Source organism: Melanaphis sacchari, unplaced genomic scaffold (genome assembly GCF_002803265.2).
Source record: "Melanaphis sacchari strain LSU unplaced genomic scaffold, SCAv2.0 Contig36_pilon_pilon, whole genome shotgun sequence".
In the NCBI taxonomy this organism is placed as follows: domain Eukaryota; kingdom Metazoa; phylum Arthropoda; class Insecta; order Hemiptera; family Aphididae; genus Melanaphis; species Melanaphis sacchari.
The window spans coordinates 1,576,769-1,596,774 of record NW_020271232.1 but is presented as its reverse complement, the minus strand read 5'-3'; the positions used below and the strand labels follow the sequence as shown (position 1 = coordinate 1,596,774).

General features: G+C 31.2%; 2 protein-coding genes across 2 annotated transcripts in view; one reads left to right on the top strand and one right to left on the bottom strand.

Annotated features, from left to right (window-relative positions):
• The window catches only part of LOC112597032 (putative uncharacterized protein DDB_G0271606), a 4,995-nt gene extending 1,818 nt beyond the window's left edge, over positions 1 to 3,177 (bottom strand). The window contains exons 1-4 of the mRNA XM_025342941.1: positions 3,097 to 3,177; positions 2,657 to 3,007; positions 2,252 to 2,464; positions 208 to 717 (exon numbers count right to left, since the gene is read on the bottom strand). Of these exons, the coding sequence (XP_025198726.1) occupies positions 208 to 717; positions 2,252 to 2,464; positions 2,657 to 3,007; positions 3,097 to 3,177 (1,155 nt within the window). The remainder of the gene's footprint in view (positions 1 to 207; positions 718 to 2,251; positions 2,465 to 2,656; positions 3,008 to 3,096) is intronic.
• A 354-nt stretch (positions 3,178 to 3,531) lies between these two features.
• LOC112596997 (probable ATP-dependent RNA helicase DDX10) lies at positions 3,532 to 8,641 on the top strand. Its single transcript, XM_025342895.1, has 12 exons — positions 3,532 to 3,819; positions 4,309 to 4,500; positions 4,559 to 4,709; positions 5,669 to 5,912; positions 5,999 to 6,200; positions 6,266 to 6,428; positions 6,957 to 7,140; positions 7,200 to 7,376; positions 7,441 to 7,652; positions 7,730 to 7,947; positions 8,004 to 8,374; positions 8,448 to 8,641. Exons 1-12 carry the CDS (start codon positions 3,721 to 3,723, stop codon positions 8,587 to 8,589), a joined length of 2,355 nt encoding a protein of 784 aa, XP_025198680.1. The 5' UTR covers positions 3,532 to 3,720; the 3' UTR covers positions 8,590 to 8,641.
• The last annotated feature ends 11,365 nt before the right edge of the window (positions 8,642 to 20,006 follow it).

Sequence of the window (20,006 nt, the reverse complement as noted above, 5' to 3'; positions counted from 1 at the left end):
ATAATCAACATATATAAATATGTGAATTTGAATTTCTTGCATAATTTTTTTATCTATTACAGTAAAAATGCATAATTAAATATTTTAATTGTTTAGAAAAAAACAAAAATCTTTATTTTCCCAAAAATTAGTTAGACATTGCTATTAATTAATTATATCTATATGCTAAGTTAATAGAATTATAGGATTATTTAGAGAAATACTTACAGCTGCACTGTCTGCATTAATCAAGCTTTTAATGGTAAGTTGTGGTGGTTGTGGCAATTCCTGTTGCTGTTGCTGTTGCTGTGATGGTAATTGTTGCTGAACCATTTGTTGTTGTTGTGGCTGCTGCACTGTCTGTTGTTGTTGCTGTGACGGTAATTGTTGTTGTTGCGTCACTAGTGGTTGTAGTTGCTGTATTGTCTGCTGTTGCTGTTGCTGCTGCTGTGACGGTAGTTGCTGTGCTGCTTGTTGTTGTTGCGGTAGTTGTTGTTGTTGCTGCTGTTGCTGAGACGTTAGTTGTTGCGGTAGTTGCTGCTGCTGAGACGTTAGTTGTTGCGGTAGTTGTTGCTGCTGAGATGTTAGTTGTTGCTGCTGCTGAGATGTTTGTTGTTGCTGTAGCTGTTGATGTTGTTGCTGTAGCTGTTGGTGTTGTTGTTGTTGAAGTTGTTGGGGCTGTTGCTGGGGCTGCTGCTGAGTTGATTGTTGTTGCGGCTGTTGATGTTGCTGTGGTTGCTGTACACAAATAACGATATATTAAATAACATTTTGCAAACCGTAACTACTATAATAATCAGACAATTTTGAATTTAAAGTAGTAGAATTTTATTTTTAGACTATCTTATCAATTATGAGTAATTATTACCCACTGACTTGGAATCATTACCTACATTTCATACTATTATTTATTATTTTAAAATTTCAAGATAAACATAAAATTTAACACAAAACATAATAAAACAAGAAATATTTTTATATTTTTTACAATTAGTTTTTTTTTTTTTTGATATTGATTGCTATCTCTGTAAGTCTACCTACATAGGTATTAACAAATAAAATTGATTTTAACCCATTCGAGAGAGTTTCACTAAATCAAATAAGTGCAGTCTGCCTAATTTAAGTCGCGGAATAAACACTAAAAGTACTATTATGTTATAAATGAGATAATAGTTTTTAAATAATTCAATATTTTCAAGGAATAAATTTGAATGCATAGATTATGTAGGTATCAGTTAAAAATTAAGGTTTGAGAAGTTAAATAACCTATATAATTAAATATTAATTTATAATAATATGTAAAATCAGTGTTCAGAATGAAATTTAAAAATGTCTAATAATTTTCAAGGTATGGGAAATTTATTTGAGCCCAGTAACTCAAGGATACTAAAAGCTGTATTATTCAATGTGTCTTAAAAAATTTGTTGAAATAGCTAAGTTATTTGTTTAAGCATCTGTGCAGTACTAAAAAACCGTTCTTTACAATTGGTCTTGCACAATGACTTCATTCAGTAGGATCATTAATTCTGATTTCAATTAGTTTTTATGCTAACAAATACGAGATTCCACCTAATTATTCAATGAATAATAAAAAAAATAGTGGTGCTTGTTAAAGTATAAAAGTTCCAAAAATTAAATCATAATATTCAGAACAAAACTAAAGTTTTTTTTTTTTCAGGACAGCCGACATATTGATTAATTATGCTTTAAATCTTCAAATATTTTAACTAAAAAATGTTTGGTATCTTTTTGAATAGCAAAAATGATAAGAAGTTAAAATGTATTTCTGGTGGTTATAACTTAATAATCAAAATGATGTCAATGGTGGAGCTAGTTTAGTCTTAATTTTGGGAAAAACATGAGAGTATCAGACATACGTATGTATAAAAATTTTAATTTGTATGAAGATTGCTGTAAAACTGTAGAAGTCTAAAATATTAAATACCAACAGTATCAGCATACCAAATTTATGAGGCATAACTAGGGTTAACCCTTGAAACAAATTATCACCTCCTCTCATACAACAATATCATAGCTATGCCACCTAATTAAGTAATGATAGTCAATAAGTAGAATGATATAACTAGACAAGAATAAAGACAATTAGTTTGTATAATGTACTTATGTATAATTCGTTTTTTTTAAAGTTATATTGTGCACAATCACGACTAAAGCTAGTACTATCTTAAATAGTGTGTGTAACTAAGTAAGGAAAACTATAGCTCATGGTGTTAGAAATAATGGAATTAGTTAGATATGACAGAATTCTTACTTGTTGAAGTTGTTGTAGTAATTGTGGTTGCGGTAGCTGTTTTATTTGTTGTTGTTGGTGATGTTTTATTTGTTGCTGTTGTATTAATAGTTGTTTTTGTTGCATTTGTTGTAGTTGCTGCTGCTGGAGTTGGATTTGTTGTTGTTGAGTCGGTAGTTGTTGCTTCTGTTGTAGAGGTAATTGCTGTTGGAGTTGTTGTTGTTGCTGCTGCTGCTGTTGTTGTTGTTGTTGCTGCTGTTGTTGTTGCTGCTGCTGCTGTTGTTGTTGTTGTTGCTGCTGCTGTTGTTGTTGCTGCTGCTGTTGTTGTTGCTGCTGCTGTTGTTGTTGTTGCTGCTGCTGCTGCTGAAGTTGTTGTTGTTGTTGTTGCAGTTGTTGTAATTGTTGGAATTGGAGATGTTGCATTACAATATTTTGTTGGGTGGTAGTCACTACTGAAGGATTATTGAGCACAGCTATTGTTGACACTGGAGTGCTGTTAAGAGACGTGACAGTGGACACTGGCGCGTGACTTGCATGTACGATTGGAGACATGGACGGATTGATAAGTGGAGCGTTTGTCGATATAGTCGAACTGATGAGTGGTGCGACTTGTGGTACCAGTAGATTGTTGAGAGTTACTGACGTCGTGGGCGGTTTGTTATTGAGAACCGCTACTGACGGCGATGAAGGGTTTAAAATAGGTGCAACTGACGAAACGGGCAGATTGATGTTGGGTGTGATTCCCGTTGGCGTCATTTCAATGTTGGTAGTTTGAGCCTAAAATATATATATGAAGTATAAAATCACGATAGGTAATTGATACGCGAAAACCGTTGAGCATAATAATTATCGACAGTAACACTTACCACAAATTGTTCGATTTCATCATCCGTTTCCATAGGTGTCGCGTTCACATCGTTTTCCATGGCACCACTCGAATTCATCATTTTGCCGATGTGAACTGTATTTATTTATTTAATTGTCCGCTTCAGAGCGTTAAAAAGGATTTTTGACTTAAGTGTTTAAACTTTTAGAGAATCATAAATTAAAAAATTATAATGAAAAAATGAAATTACATGAGTATTTATTATTTAACATTTACTATTTATATGATAAAATTTATGTCAGAATGTCATATATTATTATAATATAATGTTTTTATTATTTACGACAAAATATTGATAACAAAAGTACGAAAAGTAGAATCACTATTATAGAATCGCAGTGGAATTATTGTCGTCAGTCGTCGGGTAGGGTCGTGGAGGTAGAAAACGCAGTATTTGTATTTCGTACAACACGGACTTCGATTGAGCAGGAATGTTTATGATAAGGCAAGTGATAACTTCAGATGATTGTTATTATTTATTATACAGTTCTCCTAGCCGTCTAGCACGTGTCTTTAAATATTCTCACTTGTGCGCTTTTTTTCATATCAATTACTTAGTACTTACCTAAGTATCAAAATCTAATTATCAACCGATTTATTCACGATGGTTTACAAAAAACGTAAAATAAAAGTTTTTAGACCGAAAAAAAAGAAGGAATCTATTGATGTCGTGATCGGTAAACTCAAGGAATCGTACGAACAGGTAACATATTTTGATTTTTTGATGACTACGGTTGGACGTTTTTCGACCCACCTAGTTTTCGTGCCCTACGAATTACGATATACAATATATTACGCGCTTTACAAAAGACTGTTCAGTGTACAATCATTTTTTCATCTACATTAATTGTTTCTGGTCTTTGACGCATTTGTGGACAGTAGGCAGTTTGTAAATGTTTATTTTTTTCAATTAATTTAAGGCCTAAACTGACATGTTTTTGTATTGCTTACTGTTCTTTATTTGACCATAGTGTGTACAGTTATGTTTGTAACATAACCACATACACAGGAGTAATTAGAAATTATTTATATTTGAAGGTAGATTGTGTAATAGTAGTAAATTTGCAGTTTTCAACTCAATAATATACTTATATATTATGTGATTTTTTTAAAATTACAAGTCTTCTGCTCTATTTATATACCTATGATATTACATTATCATATGATATAAAATATTATTTTTTTTTTATAGATTGATCCAAATGCTATTGAAAAATTTGAAGATTTTCCTTTGTCGGCACCAACACTAAAGGGTTTGAAAGAAAATAAATATTTTGTACCTACTGAAATACAACGTGAAAGCATTGGCTATAGCTTACGTGGTGAAGACATATTAGGTGCAGCTAAGACTGGCAGTGGTAAAACGCTAGCTTTTTTAATACCGGTTAGTAAACTATTAGAATCATTTAAGATTGTTGTATCATAATTGCTATATTTATCAGGTATTGGAAATATTGTATTGCAACAAATGGAATCGTACAGAAGGGTTAGCTGCTCTGATCATAACTCCTACAAGAGAATTAGCATATCAAATATTTGAAACATTGCGTAAAATTGGGATTTACCATGATTTTTCTGCTGGTTTAATTATTGGTAAGTATTATAATTTACATATTGATGATGTAGAAACAAACTAAAGTTAAATAACAAACAAAGATTTGATTTCAATGGTATTGTACGATGGTTAGCTTCTGTCATCAACATATTCTGAAATAAAGTATACTAGTTTCCGGATAAGTGACTATCTGGGTTTATAGTGACTAATCCTTACCTCGTATACAGGTATTCTAAAACAGTATCCTCCACCATAGTGAAAACCGACTACAGTTTTATAACCATTGCTGTTGAAGTCTAAAATCTATAAGTAAATTATGATAAAAAAGTACTCAGAAAAATATTCGGCCCAGTCTATAATATAGAAACAAGAACATATGAAAGAAGACATAATAATGACTTAAAAAGTTTATATGGAAGACCAAATATATTATCAGTTAGCAGAAGTAAGAGAATAGAATGGGCTGGACATGTTTGGAGGGCGGAAGGAAAAACTACAAAACAAGTTATAGAAGGAAGGATGTAGTAGGAAAAGACGTTAAAATGATTAATGAAATTGTAAAAATGGAAGATGCGAATGATAGGATCCGATGGAATGAGATATTTTTTTTTATAAAACTGTATTAAAGATAGCAGTATAAAGAAATATTTAATACTAGTTAATAGGATGACTTTATCTTATTATTTTAATTATTTATGTATGTATTTTTATTTAATTATCAATCTATAAATATAAAATATTACAAGTTGAATGCCAAAAACATGGGGTAAATGGCAAAATTGTTTTGAAAAAGACATTAAGAAAAAAAAAATTAAGCAAATCCTATAAATTTGGGAAAATAATATCAATTTTTTTTTTTTTATCTGAATTGAAACATTGTTTAAATAGTCTTTATATCATTTATATATTTGTGTCTATTGTATATAATATTTTAAACAAATTTTAATTATTTAATTTATTTATATGTAATTAAATAACTATTTCAAATGTTTTTTAGGTGGCAAAGATTTGAAATTTGAGCGCAAACGTTTAGACCAATGTAATATAATGATTTGCACACCAGGTCGTTTATTACAACATATGGATGAAAATCCATTGTTTGACTGCTCTAATATGTTGGTACTAGTTTTGGATGAAGCTGATCGATGTCTTGATATGGGTTTTCAGGAAACTATGAATAGTATTATAGAGAATTTGCCTCCTGAAAGGCAAACTCTTTTATTTTCTGCTACCCAAACCAAGTAGGCCCTCTTAACATAAATATATTTTTTAAGAAGTATAATATTATATTAGTTGTTACATACTAATAAATTATATTTTATTTTAGATCTGTAAAAGATTTGATAAGACTTAGTTTAACTAATCCTCATTCAATTTCTGTTCATGAAGAATCAGAGCACAGTACTCCATCAGGCTTAGTACAAAGTTACATGGTATGTGAATTACATGATAAAATGAGCCTGTTATGGTCTTTCATAAAAAATCATTTACATCATAAAGTGCTAGTGTTTATGTCAAGTTGTAAACAGGTAAGAATTTATATAATTCGGCCATTAATTATAGATATGTAATAAACATAAACTTATTATTTTAGGTTAAATATTTTTATGAAATATTATGTAAACTACGGCCTGGAACTAGTTTATTAGCACTATATGGTACAATGCATCAAACAAAACGTATGGCTGTGTATGAGTCGTTTAGTAGAAAACAACGCTCAGTTCTCTTTGCTACTGACATAGCTGCTCGTGGACTTGGTAAATAAATAATTTTTTTTTTAACTTAAATGCTTATAAAAACAATGTATATAATATAAATAAAGATATTTTTTAAATCAATTATGAATACAATATTTATTAAAAATAATAAATACTGTTTATAGATTAACTTGTTTATCAAAGTATTAAAAATTATAGATTTTTGTCACACGTTAATACATTAATAACAGATAATATATTATTTTCGTTGTCAATATTAATTATTTTAATTTTCAACATATTAAAATAAAATTTGCAATATATTTTCAATTTTGTAACATTTAATTTATTGGATTTGTGATTTATATATTTGAGACTATATTCACCTATCCTATTTATTATTTTTGGAAGTTACTCAAATAAAATATGCTCTTAAAGTATTCATTTAAGGTATTTATTAGATACAATTAAATTCATGCTGTTATTGATTATATAATACATTTTAAATTTAATTCAAGTATAAAATTATTTATGTATAGATATATAGTATATGTGATTGTAATGAATTATTTTTTATATTTTGTATAGATTTTCCTGCTGTTAATTGGGTTGTTCAGTTGGACTGTCCAGAAAATGCTAACGAGTATATTCATCGTGCTGGTAGGACGGCTAGATTTCAGAAATCTGGAGAATCGTTGCTTGTACTTTTACCTTCAGAATTAGCTATTTTAGAACAGTTGAAAACTAAAAAAATTCCAATTTCAGAAATAAAGTAGTTATACATAGTAATAAAAAAAATGTATTTTAACTATAACAAATATTTATTTACAGAGTTAATCCTAATAAATTGACTTCAATTCAACGGACATTGGAAGCTACTTTAGCAAAAGATCACATTTTAAAAGAATCAGCTCAGCGTGCTTTTGTTTCTTATATAAAATCTGTATTCTTAATGAAAGACAAAAGTGTATTTGATGTTTCAGCTTTAGATACAGATTCATTTGCTAGGTAAATAACAATTTTTTCCAAGTAAATATTTGATAGTTATATTTAATCTTAATGTCTTTTAAAGTTCATTAGGTTTAGCAATACCACCACGTGTAAGGTTTTTACAAAAATGGAAAAAAGCTAAAGAAGCCAAGAAAAAAGAAAAGGATGCAATTGCACAAACTGAAATTGAAAATCTCAATGAGAAATTGAACAAATCATCTGATTCTGAAATTTCAGACGACGAGCCTGAGCCGTTAAAATCATCTGTTAAAGATTCATATAATTTTCATGATGGTAATTAACGATTTTTTTTAAATTCCAAATTAGACAAATTTAGGTATTAACTATTCATAAAATTTTTGGTTTATTAGATGATAATAGTGATGAAGAAAATGATGATTTATTCACTGTAAAACGAAAAGATCATAATATATCAGAAACTGAAGATTTTGAAGACGAAGTAGAATTATCAACTGATATTTTGAATAAAAAGAAAAAAAAACCTTTAACTAAAGCAGCAGTAGCAAAAAAGATGATTAAAAAACAAATTAAACCCAATCAGAAAACTGTTTTTGATGAAACCGGAGAAGTAAGGTATTATAAATTTTTACTGAATGTAATAATTCATGCATGCATTTTTTTTAGGCTGTACTGGACAAGGCTAAAACAAAAGTCTCACAAATGGCTCGAGAATATGAGAATAATAGTGATAAGGGTGGTATTGATATAGAACAAGCCAAACAAATGTTGCGTGAAGAGGATGTATATGACAAACAACTGTTCCGAGAGAAAGTTAAAGCAAAACATAGGGAAGAAAAAAGGAAAGCCAAAGAAGAAGCTAAGAGAGCTGAAATGGAGGACGCAAGTTCTAGTGATGAAGCGTCTGTTGATTTGTCTTGGCTGCCTGATCCAGACAAGGTTTATGGAAAACAAGAGAGTGATAATTCTGATGATCATTTTAATCCTAATTCTGCTTCAGAATCTGAAGTCGATGATGATTCATCAAATATTCATCGGTAAGGTTTTGAGTGTGTGTGCTTAAATATATTTGTATAACTTAATTTTTTATTTGTTTTTATATTAATGTAGACCACCTAAGCGGAAATTATTGACTAATAAGAAAAATAGTGAAAAACGAAGGAAAATTGAAGAAGACTTAAATGAACCCATAGACACGGGTTTGAGTTTAAGAGAAGATGAAGAGTTAGTGCTTAAAATGTTGAATGTGTAACTTTTTGTTGTATTATGATTTTATTTTTATTAATTGATAATGATATAATTATTAATTGATTGATATTATACAAATATAATCAATTTATGAATCCGTTCAATTTTGTAATTTAGCATTATTATTAATATTTTTACGCCCTCAATTTATATGATTTATACATATTATTTAGAAATTCACGAATTTCTATGATGTGGTTAAACTTTCTTCAAAAACATAGTGGAACAACTCCATGTACGAAGAAAATTCTTTTGCTCCGTGTTGTACGCAGTGTTGGACATAATTGATTAAATTGTGTAATCGATTACGATTAATTTATTGAATTACATGAGTTATTAATTGTTTATATCATTTTTCAAAGTAATTAGTAATCATGATTACATATTTGTAGTTGTTAATCATATCGCAAAATTTATCGCATAACTACAATCTTGAATTAGGTACTATATAAAATTATTAAAATTATGAATTCACAAAACGTCAACTATAATCTATATACAATATTATTCGTTTTAGATTTCTAGAGCTACATTGCAATTATTACCAGTCGATGAATTGCATTTATACCTATGTATATTTATCTGATAAATGTTCAAAGGTTTCCTTATCTCCTTCATCTAAATTTATCCGTTAACGTACACTAAAATATCGTGTGAGGTTTAGTTAGTACATTACTGGTCGGATTTCGTTGTTTTTCATTCTATTCTGTTTAACATTTCATTTGTATGCGATATAACTACGTCCTAGATAATATTATATTATAAGTGATAGCGAAGGGACTTCTGTATTAGAAAACAATAGAAATTCATCATTTTCAGATTCTCCATAGCCATTTCAACGATCAGTTGATGGTCATTTTTAAAACTTTTTTTTCCTGAAAAATCACATGTATATCAAAATAAAACGGCGGTTCAATGCGTAAAATGTGAGCCTAAAATTGTAGAACTGTAGTCTGCAGTGACGCATTAGGAGTGTTGGATGTGCAATTCTCTGGGACAGGGGCTAAGGGCCTCCAGTTTTGGGAGGCCTCTAGATCTCATTTACGATATTTCTACCATAATCTGTAATATACACGCATATTATATTCTTTCTAATAATAAATAATAAATAATAATTTCTTTACTCTTTTGAGTTTTGAGTTAAGGGGATTCAAATTGCGAGTATTATTGGCTGCACAGCGTCAATGACTGGACCACAGGACCACTGAATATATTGCAAGGTGAAATAAATACTTGTTATGGCGTTAACGCATAAGTAGGTACTACCGCATGTCTCCTAGCATTAAGAAGAAAAATTGAAGCTTAAAAACTACGATAGGCTCATTCATATTTTCAAAAAAGCAACAGATGAAGTGATTAGTGCACAAAACACACCACTACATTCAGTGAAATCATCCATAAATCAAACAACGGACGATTTTTTTGACTTCTAATCTTCTACGGGATAAACTGGTACTTATATTATAACAAAGTCAGAGTAATAATTAGAAGTTCTAAATTTCTTTGCCGACGAAGAAAACGATCTCAATAATCTCGACAAGCATCCTATTATTATTAAACAAGTTTTGATTCGATACAATACTTCACTTCAGTCGTCAGCACCTGTGGAAAGCCGAAAGACTTTTTTCATTTGTAACAATGATAAATCAACTGAGAAGTCATAAATTATCAGATCAACTATTTGAAAAACACGGTGTTGTATTAAAAACAAATAATATATTATTATATTATATAAGAATGTTATAATTTTTACATTTTTTATTATTATTGCATATTTACATTATTATTATTATTATTATTAATATTATTGTTATGAATTCAGATATATTAAATTTGTCCCCTTCCTTGTATCCGCCTTTGCACGAGTCGTCAAATTAACCGTCTCGCGGTAGGAGTTTGACGGCGCAACACTTTCAGCTTCACATACATAGGTGCATAAAATACGTGCTGTATATTTACTATGATAAAGAAAAAGTGGCACGACAATGAAAAAAAATTGGTCAGCTTAAATTTTGGCACCCCCATTAAAAAAAAAAAAAACCAAATGACGCCACTGCTATTATATATAACTCTTTGTTCTCGCTTACATTGTTTCGGTCCGGAACAATCGCGGCCGTGTGGATGTATATATTTTGCAATATTATATAATGTCTACCGTTGGTTTTGTTCGCCGCATAGTTAATATCTGCAGAGTTGACTTTGTAAAAAAAAGTTTCATTTTCGCCGAACGTCGTTCCGTCAACGCGTCAGTCGTCGGATCCTATTAAGCGCGAGAAAAAGAGTAACGTTAGGTACCTACATTTTTTTTTTTTTTCAACGCGCCCGCAACGGGATTGTTACACACCGTAATGTCATAATTCATAATAATAATACGAGATTAGTAAAAGTAATAGCTCAAAATAGCATCGCGATAGCGTTTATAATATTGTACAACTGTCACCGCTGCACAGTTGCCGTTGAGTATAATAATAATAATAATAATATAATAATAATGATAATAATTATTATTTCGTTCTTAAAAATTTTGATCGTGAACACAAAAGCAAGCGTCCCGCCGGGTTTTTCTTGCGAGGCGCATGGTTTACACCGCAGCGCTGCAGTTGATATACCTACGCGTATATTAAATGTCACTGCAGGATTTATTGAATTTCATATTCTTCGTTTGCGACGCGGCGGCAACATGACGTGTAACCGATTCAGTTGGTACCTATAAAATATATTGCGATTTTAAATGTTCTTATATACGACCACACACAAGTACACCTAAACATTCATACATTATAATCCACTTCTGTTCAATTATTTAATGCGCTGTTATTTAATAATATGATGGGCGCGGTATACTTTTTAATACATAAATAGGTTTATGCGGTTTATAACGATTCGTTAGCCGACTGGTTAAATATTTTACGCTAAGACAAAACATATTATGAATGTTGTCTATTACTTACCTACATATTCGTGTGCTATTTATAAACATTACAACTTTATAAACCGCTTTGTCATATTACAATAAGACGTATTTTCGTGTTTTAATCGTATAATATTTGGATTTTACCGTTTTAACACATTTTGAACTTTATAAAACTTATGAGCATAGATGTCTGTTATAGCCTAAAGGTATTTAATTTAAAAAAAGGTCGAGTAATAGTATTATTTTACTTTAACATTTTTCACCGTGTAGTTAGTCAATATCCCTAGATTTCACTATTTGTATTCATAAATAATAATTGAAAAATAGTTATCGTTGGTAGATTTGTCTATAATCATAAATTTATAATTGTAATTTTTTCTCGTGATAATTACAACGGTATCTAATTACCTATACTAATTTTATTTACTCTTTCAAAATGTTAATCGTTTTTTATTTAATACTAGGTAGTGGGGAGTTGGCCGTCGCCCATTTGAGTCAAAATAAAAAAAAGGTATGTTTTCCCGACAGCCCATTTGCGCCAATAATTTACCGGGTATAATTATAATAAAGTAATATATTTTTGTTTCATATAATAATAATACAATTTTATTTAAATTATAGTCAATTGTACGAATTTTTCAAAAATACAAATCCTTTTAAACAAAAGGTATAATAAATAGTTATTGAGTATACATATTTTTTGAAAATTATAGCTATTGGCTATCTTGTTATCAGGCCCATCAATAGGCTAAGCAGCTACGAGGAGCTAGAATAGTTGTAAAACAACAGACATAAAACTACAAACCCACTTAACTCAAGTCAGTACGCCTGGTTAGGAGGGCCCCGCAGCACGCTGGATCGACTTGCGGTTCCGGATGTAGTGGTCGAGGAGCCAGCTAATTCGGCGACTACGCGCATTAGCAATATAGAACAATCACCGGACCTCGCGAGAGAAGGGACCCCTGTAGTGGCGGAAGTAAATCTTGAAATTCGGAAAGGCTTTTATCGTTTTTTTCTTCTTAAGATAGAGAGAGAGAGAGAGAGATATTAGGATAAAATTTAAACAAACGACGTTTGACAGTAATAGGGATTATATTATATATTAACGATAAACATTTTACAGGTTTTTAAAACGCCGCTAATTTTGGAGTGGGCGGTTTTCGAAGATTGTGTCGCCTGAATGGGGCGAAACTATAGCTCTACGTATCGTTCTCTTCCGGTGTCGGTACCCGACGACATTTGCGGACGCACATCAACACGAAACGGTACCAATCGGTAAACGTCAGTCGTTCGTCCAAAGCCACCAGCAGCGCGTGCTGGAAACCGTCGCGGCTGTCCATCGCCGTCGGACAGGCTTCCGACAGCAGCGTGGCCACGGCGTTGGCCGAAAACTCGAACACGGCCGCTCCGGCGGCCACCTCGCCGGCTAGCCCGAGGACGACGTCGATCACGGCCGGAAGGACGCTGTCGTTTCCGCCGCACAGCCGGATCAGCCGGTGCACTGTGATTGGTGGCGGTGGGCTCTCGGCGTCCGTCGTCGCCGCCATTGTCCGGTACACGTCGTACATGGTCGTCAACGTTTTTCGACTGTTGGCCCAACGGCCTGCCGCCGACGGGTCGTCACCCAACGCGTTCACTGCGGCGAGTGATGGTCATCGCAATGTTGATAAAAAATACATTGTTTTATTTGTATTGTGTCGTATTGTAACAATAGAGATGCAGGATGGGCGCTTACCAATAAAAAGAATAATGATAATTACGAGATAACACATGAAGAGCCTGCGCAAGGATCAAAAAAGTTCAGTTTGGGAAATTCAATTACCATACTGCAAGGACTGATTAAAAAAATGTATAACTAAAAGAAAAAAAATCAATAGCTGGTATATGAAATATAATTTTTTGGTCCATTCTATTATGTATGTAAAAAACGTTTTTTTCCGCGAAGAACTCGTTTGATTCTTACTCAAAGTTCTTATAAGCACATATATCGTTACTATAAGAGCTCGCATAATTGTATCATCTATTATATATCTCGCTTCATGGTTTTTAGGTTTTCGTACATTACAAACAAAATTGGTCACAGTCGAATAACGAGATGGTTACAACTCAGTTGTAATGTAGTGATGTAGTGGAGGGTAACGCGGGTATACGGCGTATACCCACTTCTCTGATTTAATAACACGCATGATACGCGGTATACGCGTATGGGAATGCATTTATTCTTCAAACAGTGCAAATTATGACAGTGCAAGACTGTTATTAGACATTAATATATTATCTATTGCACAGCGTATGGCTAAATGTTATTTATATGGGGGTGTGGGGGGGGAATCCTCCCACGTTTACATTTCAATCACATTTAAGCTTACAAGTCTATAACTAATCATATCGGGTTATTACCCAGTATACACTATATAGATACAGTATAGTTGAGTTTATATAGCATGATGTTTTTGTATACGTAGAATGATTCAAAATGCATCCAACAGCCATTTAATTATGTATAGGTATCTAATCATAAAATATTCATAGTATAGAGAAAAATTGTTTGTACGAAAGTTTTTTTATTTAAAAATATCTAAAATAGTTAAAACATTTTGTATTTTTTTTACATACAATATTTTAGGGGACGGAAGAAGTTTGCAGGTTAACACAAGGATTTAAAATGAGATCCTATACTTTTTTTTCTATCATAATGTGAGTACATAATTATATATATTTGATACATCAAAATCGAACTTTCATGAGTAGTTTTTGAGTTATGAGTATTTAAAATTTTTATGAGCGTTGTGAAGTGGTACAGTGATATAACGTAAAATGTTGGTCTATTACTTTTCTCATCTAAACTTTTAATACTTATAATTTATAAGCCACTCATCCGAATTTCGATTTTTATGTATCTACCGAAATACTTCAAAAAAATTCTTTACATATTATGATTTTACAAGAGTATAGGTTCTCATTTGAATTTATTAAGCTAGCCCCCAAATTCTCTTCTAAAATATTATAAAAATACATAAAAAATACTAATTAGTTTTAGATACGTATTTCCAAAAAAAACTTCAGTATTACAATGGTATCTCTATTATGAATACTTTTTATTTATATGATTAAATGGCTGTTAAAAATGTTGAATTGCTTTGTATACATAATCGTTTATTTTGTTCTTACCGTAGGATGTCGGAATGATGTCGATTTTCACGTGTTCCGCGAAGAGGTCGTGCAAAGCCGAAGCCAACAGCCCATTGCCACCAGCCGTGCGGTTGGCTTTTTGCGACAATCGCCGCCGTGAATTGTCGTAAGCTACCGTCGCTAATGTACAGATAGCATGAACGAATTGCCAAAAGTAAATAGGTTCGAAGGGATCGTGCGCTGAGACAAACGCGTAATTCTTGTTTTTATCTGTTTGGTATTCGAATTGCCGCATAAAAAACAATATATTATCATTATGTATCCAAGTGTAAATAAATATAAACATAAATAGCTTACAGCGTGTATAATGTTTATGCGCGCTCAAAATTCGCGGAATCCGATTGATCTCTAGGGACAAATCTATAGCTACCGTTACAGTTATATACCTACTGTATTATATAATAATATATACGTTAAGTATCAACTTCACGAGTCGAGCGAAATCACGCAATAATTACACTGTATAACGAGTAGTCGTAAAGAAGATCAACGTCGTCGTTGTTGTCATTAAAGACGACTATATTATTATTATAAACCTGCATAATATAAGCTTACTATAACCATGCGAGCATATAGGTACATATCATATACAAGTACCTACATATATATTAGATATGCACAAATGATGCATTCGTAAACTCATTGTGCCAAATATTGTTACCCTTTATTAATGTCTATTGTCTATATATTGTTTAAATGTGTCCCAGACAGTGGCGTATTTTCAAATTTTTTTGGGCGGGGGTATAAAAAATAAGTAAAGTTATAATGTTATTAAAAATATAACATATGAGCTATGAATTAATAATTATGTTATTATTTTTGATCTTTTTTTTCTTCTGAAAGGAAGAAGGGTCGAGGCCCGGGAATCCCCCGAAAATACACCACTGGTCACAAATGATTACGATGATGTTTTATTTTTATAATTATTTGTAATTATTACATAGTGATTTCAACGATTAATTTTTTCCATTTTCCAGTACAAATATATGATAAATTCCACGTTAAAATTTAAAACACTAATTTACATTTTGTGATTCGTGTGTTGAGTGCATATAGGAATCGCTATTCAGTTTTTAATTAGACTTATACAATGGGGTTGCAGACTGTAATATATGGTTTAAACTGTAAAATTATTTAACTGTAACTCATGAAAAATAAACGAAATTGTGTAACTATAATTTATAATTTTGTCTTCTAGCTTACATTTCATTACAAAACAGGTTGCGTGTTTATGTATGCGCATTGCGCATGTTCGTGTGCGTGTATAATGTACGTATGGTAAAGAGTGCATACTGCATACTCCCAGTGGCACAGAACTATTTTTTAGGATGTTGTGCAAAAATATATATCAACCACTCTCCTCTATCAAATAAGTTGAGTATACCAAATCTCAATTAAACCTAATAAGGTTTTTGTCTACGAGAGTATAAATATATTGATGTAACGAGTGGAAACCCTTACGATAAAAGAAAGGAAATTTATATTATATAAGAAAAAACAAGGCTTAGGTATACTTTTGTTAGTAGGTACCTAATAATAATATTTAGGAATCAACAAATATTGGTATAATACCGGTGGCATAATGCCTATATTAAAATATTTGGGTTAGTAGTATGATAAAATATTGTGATAAGTAATAATAATAATAGCAATCCAGGAAGTAAATAAAAAAATCAATAAATATAAAAATAATAAATGGCAGAACTGAATGTGTGAGATGACCTGGTGGCTGGTGGATGATGGATGAGTTATATTGCGATAAGTAAGCATTAAACATAAATGAAGATAATAACATGGCCGGCAAACGAATTGTATAGTTTTTACATACAAATACGATTCTAACGTGTATGATGGGGTGAGAATATACAATTTAAATTATTGCTCTTTATGTATAATTAAATTATATCAAAATTGTTATGCTGAAGCTGTGACGATATACTTCGTTGGTTTCGGTCACAAGAATTACACAATAATAAAAATACTACTCCAAATTACCATAATGTGTATGGAGACACGAACATCGTATAACAAAAAAAAAAAAAAAGTATATATATATATTATGTATAATACATTTATTATTTGTGTTTTTTCCTGTTGTGGCTCTGTGTATAAGCAGTTACGGGATAGAGACTGACAACAGTGACAACAGTGGGTTGCCTCGTCCATACTAACCGTTGTACATTATGTAATATTTTATGTAACGTGGCGATATTATACCTTTACTGGAGATTATGCGCATAATAATAGTCATAAACGGTAAACGCGAATACTATAATTTAAAAAAAGGGTTGAGGTTAGAAATAATTAGTAGCCGAATTGCCAAATCGAACATGTATTAGGATTTAAAATTATTAATTAAAACAAAGAATAACTTTATCACACCATACGTACGTGTTTTGCAGCGCCACCGTATAAGCCTGTTCCAAGTAGCATTAGCGCTGTGATTAAAATAATAAAATAAATAATAATAACGCTTTTTTACACTAAGCTATTAAATATAGTGTGTGTGTTGAGTGTTTGATAATAGGACTGAAAAATAATACATTTTGATATTAATCATAGTGTGTTAAATCGTGTACACCATTGTGTATTGTCTGCGTTATTACATGTATCATTTTTTTTTTTTTTTTTTTTAATGAACGCATTTAGATCTACACGAATTATATGTATTGTTATGAAATATCACGTTGTCACTTAAAAAAACGAGGAGATCTTTTTTAACGGTGTGCCATGTTTATGTAAATGGCGAAGTCTTTTGTTTTATTTTAGGTGCGTGATTATCGATGGTGTAAAAGAACAACCTATTTGAATTCTGTTTTTATTGTACATCGCGTTTTAATGTACATAAAAAATTAATCGTATGCGAAGTGTGATTAAAACGAGAGAAATAATTATAATGTGTATAAATGTTGTCAAGATAATATTGGGTGTAGGTATATAATAACTATCTCTAATGTTTATTCGAGTTGAATATTGTTATACTCTGTGTTTTAAATTTAAATAAAAACTTAGGTATATTGTAGTTGCATGATTGTGATGGCATATAAATGATGCAGGTAAAATAGTTTTAAAAAAATACTAATTAATTACTATTAATTATTAGTAACGTTTACAATAATAACCGCAGTAACTGCAGACATTACCTGTACTCGTATATAACATAGTTGGAAGACTTATACCGATCGATGGTATATATTATATTAACATTATTATAATATTAAAAAGTTGTTTAATATTTAAAAATACTGGTAGTTTTAACAAAAATATAGATTAAATTTATAATATTATTGTTAATAATGGGTCAACAAAATGTTCATTGATACTAAGATGAGATATATGTTAAAATAAAAATTAATAAATTATTTGATTTAATAATAATTTTTTTGTTTAGTTTAACTAACATATTTTATCGAAATTTTGTTAAAATAACCAAGAGTTTTGTTAATTTTATCAAATACGAGTACATTATTGATTTAGCGTATATATTATATTGTTGAATTTATAAAAATAAAATTATTTTAACTAAATGATTATTATTGATTGTAACTAAAAAATCGAAATGAAAATGCAAAAAATTTGAACGTAATGTTATTCTATAAGCGCCGCTTGAACTTCCGTCGGAACGGGATTCATTCTTGCTATTGTCTGCCTAACTTTGGGAAACCTACTCTAACACCTATCGACTAATTATGTTTTAATTGAAAAGTGGTGCTGAATCTCGAGCACTTAAACCGGTTTAGAGTAGCTACGAATATTACATTAAACGTTGTTTGACCAATGCAATTTTTACAATTTGTGTGTTATGAAACCTTAAATCACATATACATGGAGTTTTCACCCCTCTCCTAAAAAATATGCAAAAAAGCATTTTTTTGCTCTTTCTATGATTTTTTTTATCTGATGACCATTTTTTTGGTTTGTTTTTTATGCGCCCCTACATGGAAAATTTCTGGATCAGTCCCTGTCATCCCCCCCAAATAAGTTTATAAATACACCACTGCTGTTGGCTATAAATCATATTCTAACTCATTTTTTTATTATTAATATTTATAATTAATTAATGATAAATTAACAAAAACCAATGTTGATTTTAAAATGCTTTTTTATACATTTAATAAACAGTCTATTAATTCAATATATTTCTTTCTTAAATTAATGTTTGTGTGTATGATTAATTTGATCGATAGTATTTGTTGATTTTACCCATATACTTTCCTAATTCAATAACATATTTTCAAATTAAAATAATATTTGTTATTTTAAAATATTACTATTTGTTAATAAATGAAAATTAAGTATTATTGAATTTACCAATGAATGTTCGTTCTATGTATATTGACAGCGATTGAAGCATTTAAAGTGTATAAAGTGGTGATAAAATAATAGTGTTATTTATAACATTATATGTACTTACACAATAGGTCGTCAAAGTCAGCTAGTGAAATGTACACGTGGAGACGGCTGTCAATAATCATTTGCCAAAGTCCGAGACGAGTCATCAGTGGTCGGTAAGTTATTGGGATGTCGGCCAAAAATGTGCCGTAAGCTCGGTAAAGTTCTGCCAGACGCTCATCATACATGCTAAGTGCGCATTTTGCGTTTTGAAGATCCGGTTCAAAGTTTAAAACAGAGGTGGTCACTACGTTAAGTTCCTCTTTACACTTGGCCGCTATTCTCAGGACATGATCGGTCAGGTCATAATCACACTTTGTTTCTTGGTCCACTAACTGGATGTCGGCCCGAACCAAATAGTTTGACACGGTTGCCCGGAAACCACGAGAATCAATATAAGGCTCTTGAACGTGACTTCCGGAGGCCATCAAAAGTGAACAATTCATAGCAATGGCAGTGATGGGCTTGTACGAAAGTCGACGTTCACGACCGGGGGTCGATACAGTAAGTTTATGACTCATACCAGAGGTGGGAGCAGATGTTGCCGGTGTCATTTCGTAAAGGATGCCGTTACGAAACACGAGACCGGAAGCCTTTGGTGGTCGACCGGTGGATAAAATGATTTCACACGGACCGTCCAAAGAGTCGTTCACCCAGCGTCCCGTCACTGTCGTTCTGGTGTCAGCCGAATAGAATACGCCTAGACCTGCGGTTAGATTAATACTGTTTACCTACTTTTATGGATAAGAACGTCATAATATATTATGTCATATTATGAACTGAAAATTGTATTTTTTTTTGAATACGTTACGAAAAATAAAATATTTTATGCACTAAATCATTTAGATAAAAAAAAATGTGCTATAAAGTGAATTTTTACTGTCAAACTTTTGTCTCAGAATAAATAATTATACAACGATAAT

What these genes read in the sequence shown, in the direction of transcription:
- LOC112596997 (XM_025342895.1), top strand. Translation starts at nt 3,721, where the DNA reads ATGGTTTACAAAAAACGTAAAATAAAAGTTTTTAGACCGAAAAAAAAG. An exon ending in CATAGCTGCTCGTGGACTTG is followed by an intron (nt 6,429 to 6,956) that starts GTAAATAAATAA and finishes TATTTTGTATAG; the next exon opens with ATTTTCCTGCTGTTAATTGG. An exon ending in ATTCCAATTTCAGAAATAAA is followed by an intron (nt 7,141 to 7,199) that starts GTAGTTATACAT and finishes ATTTATTTACAG; the next exon opens with AGTTAATCCTAATAAATTGA.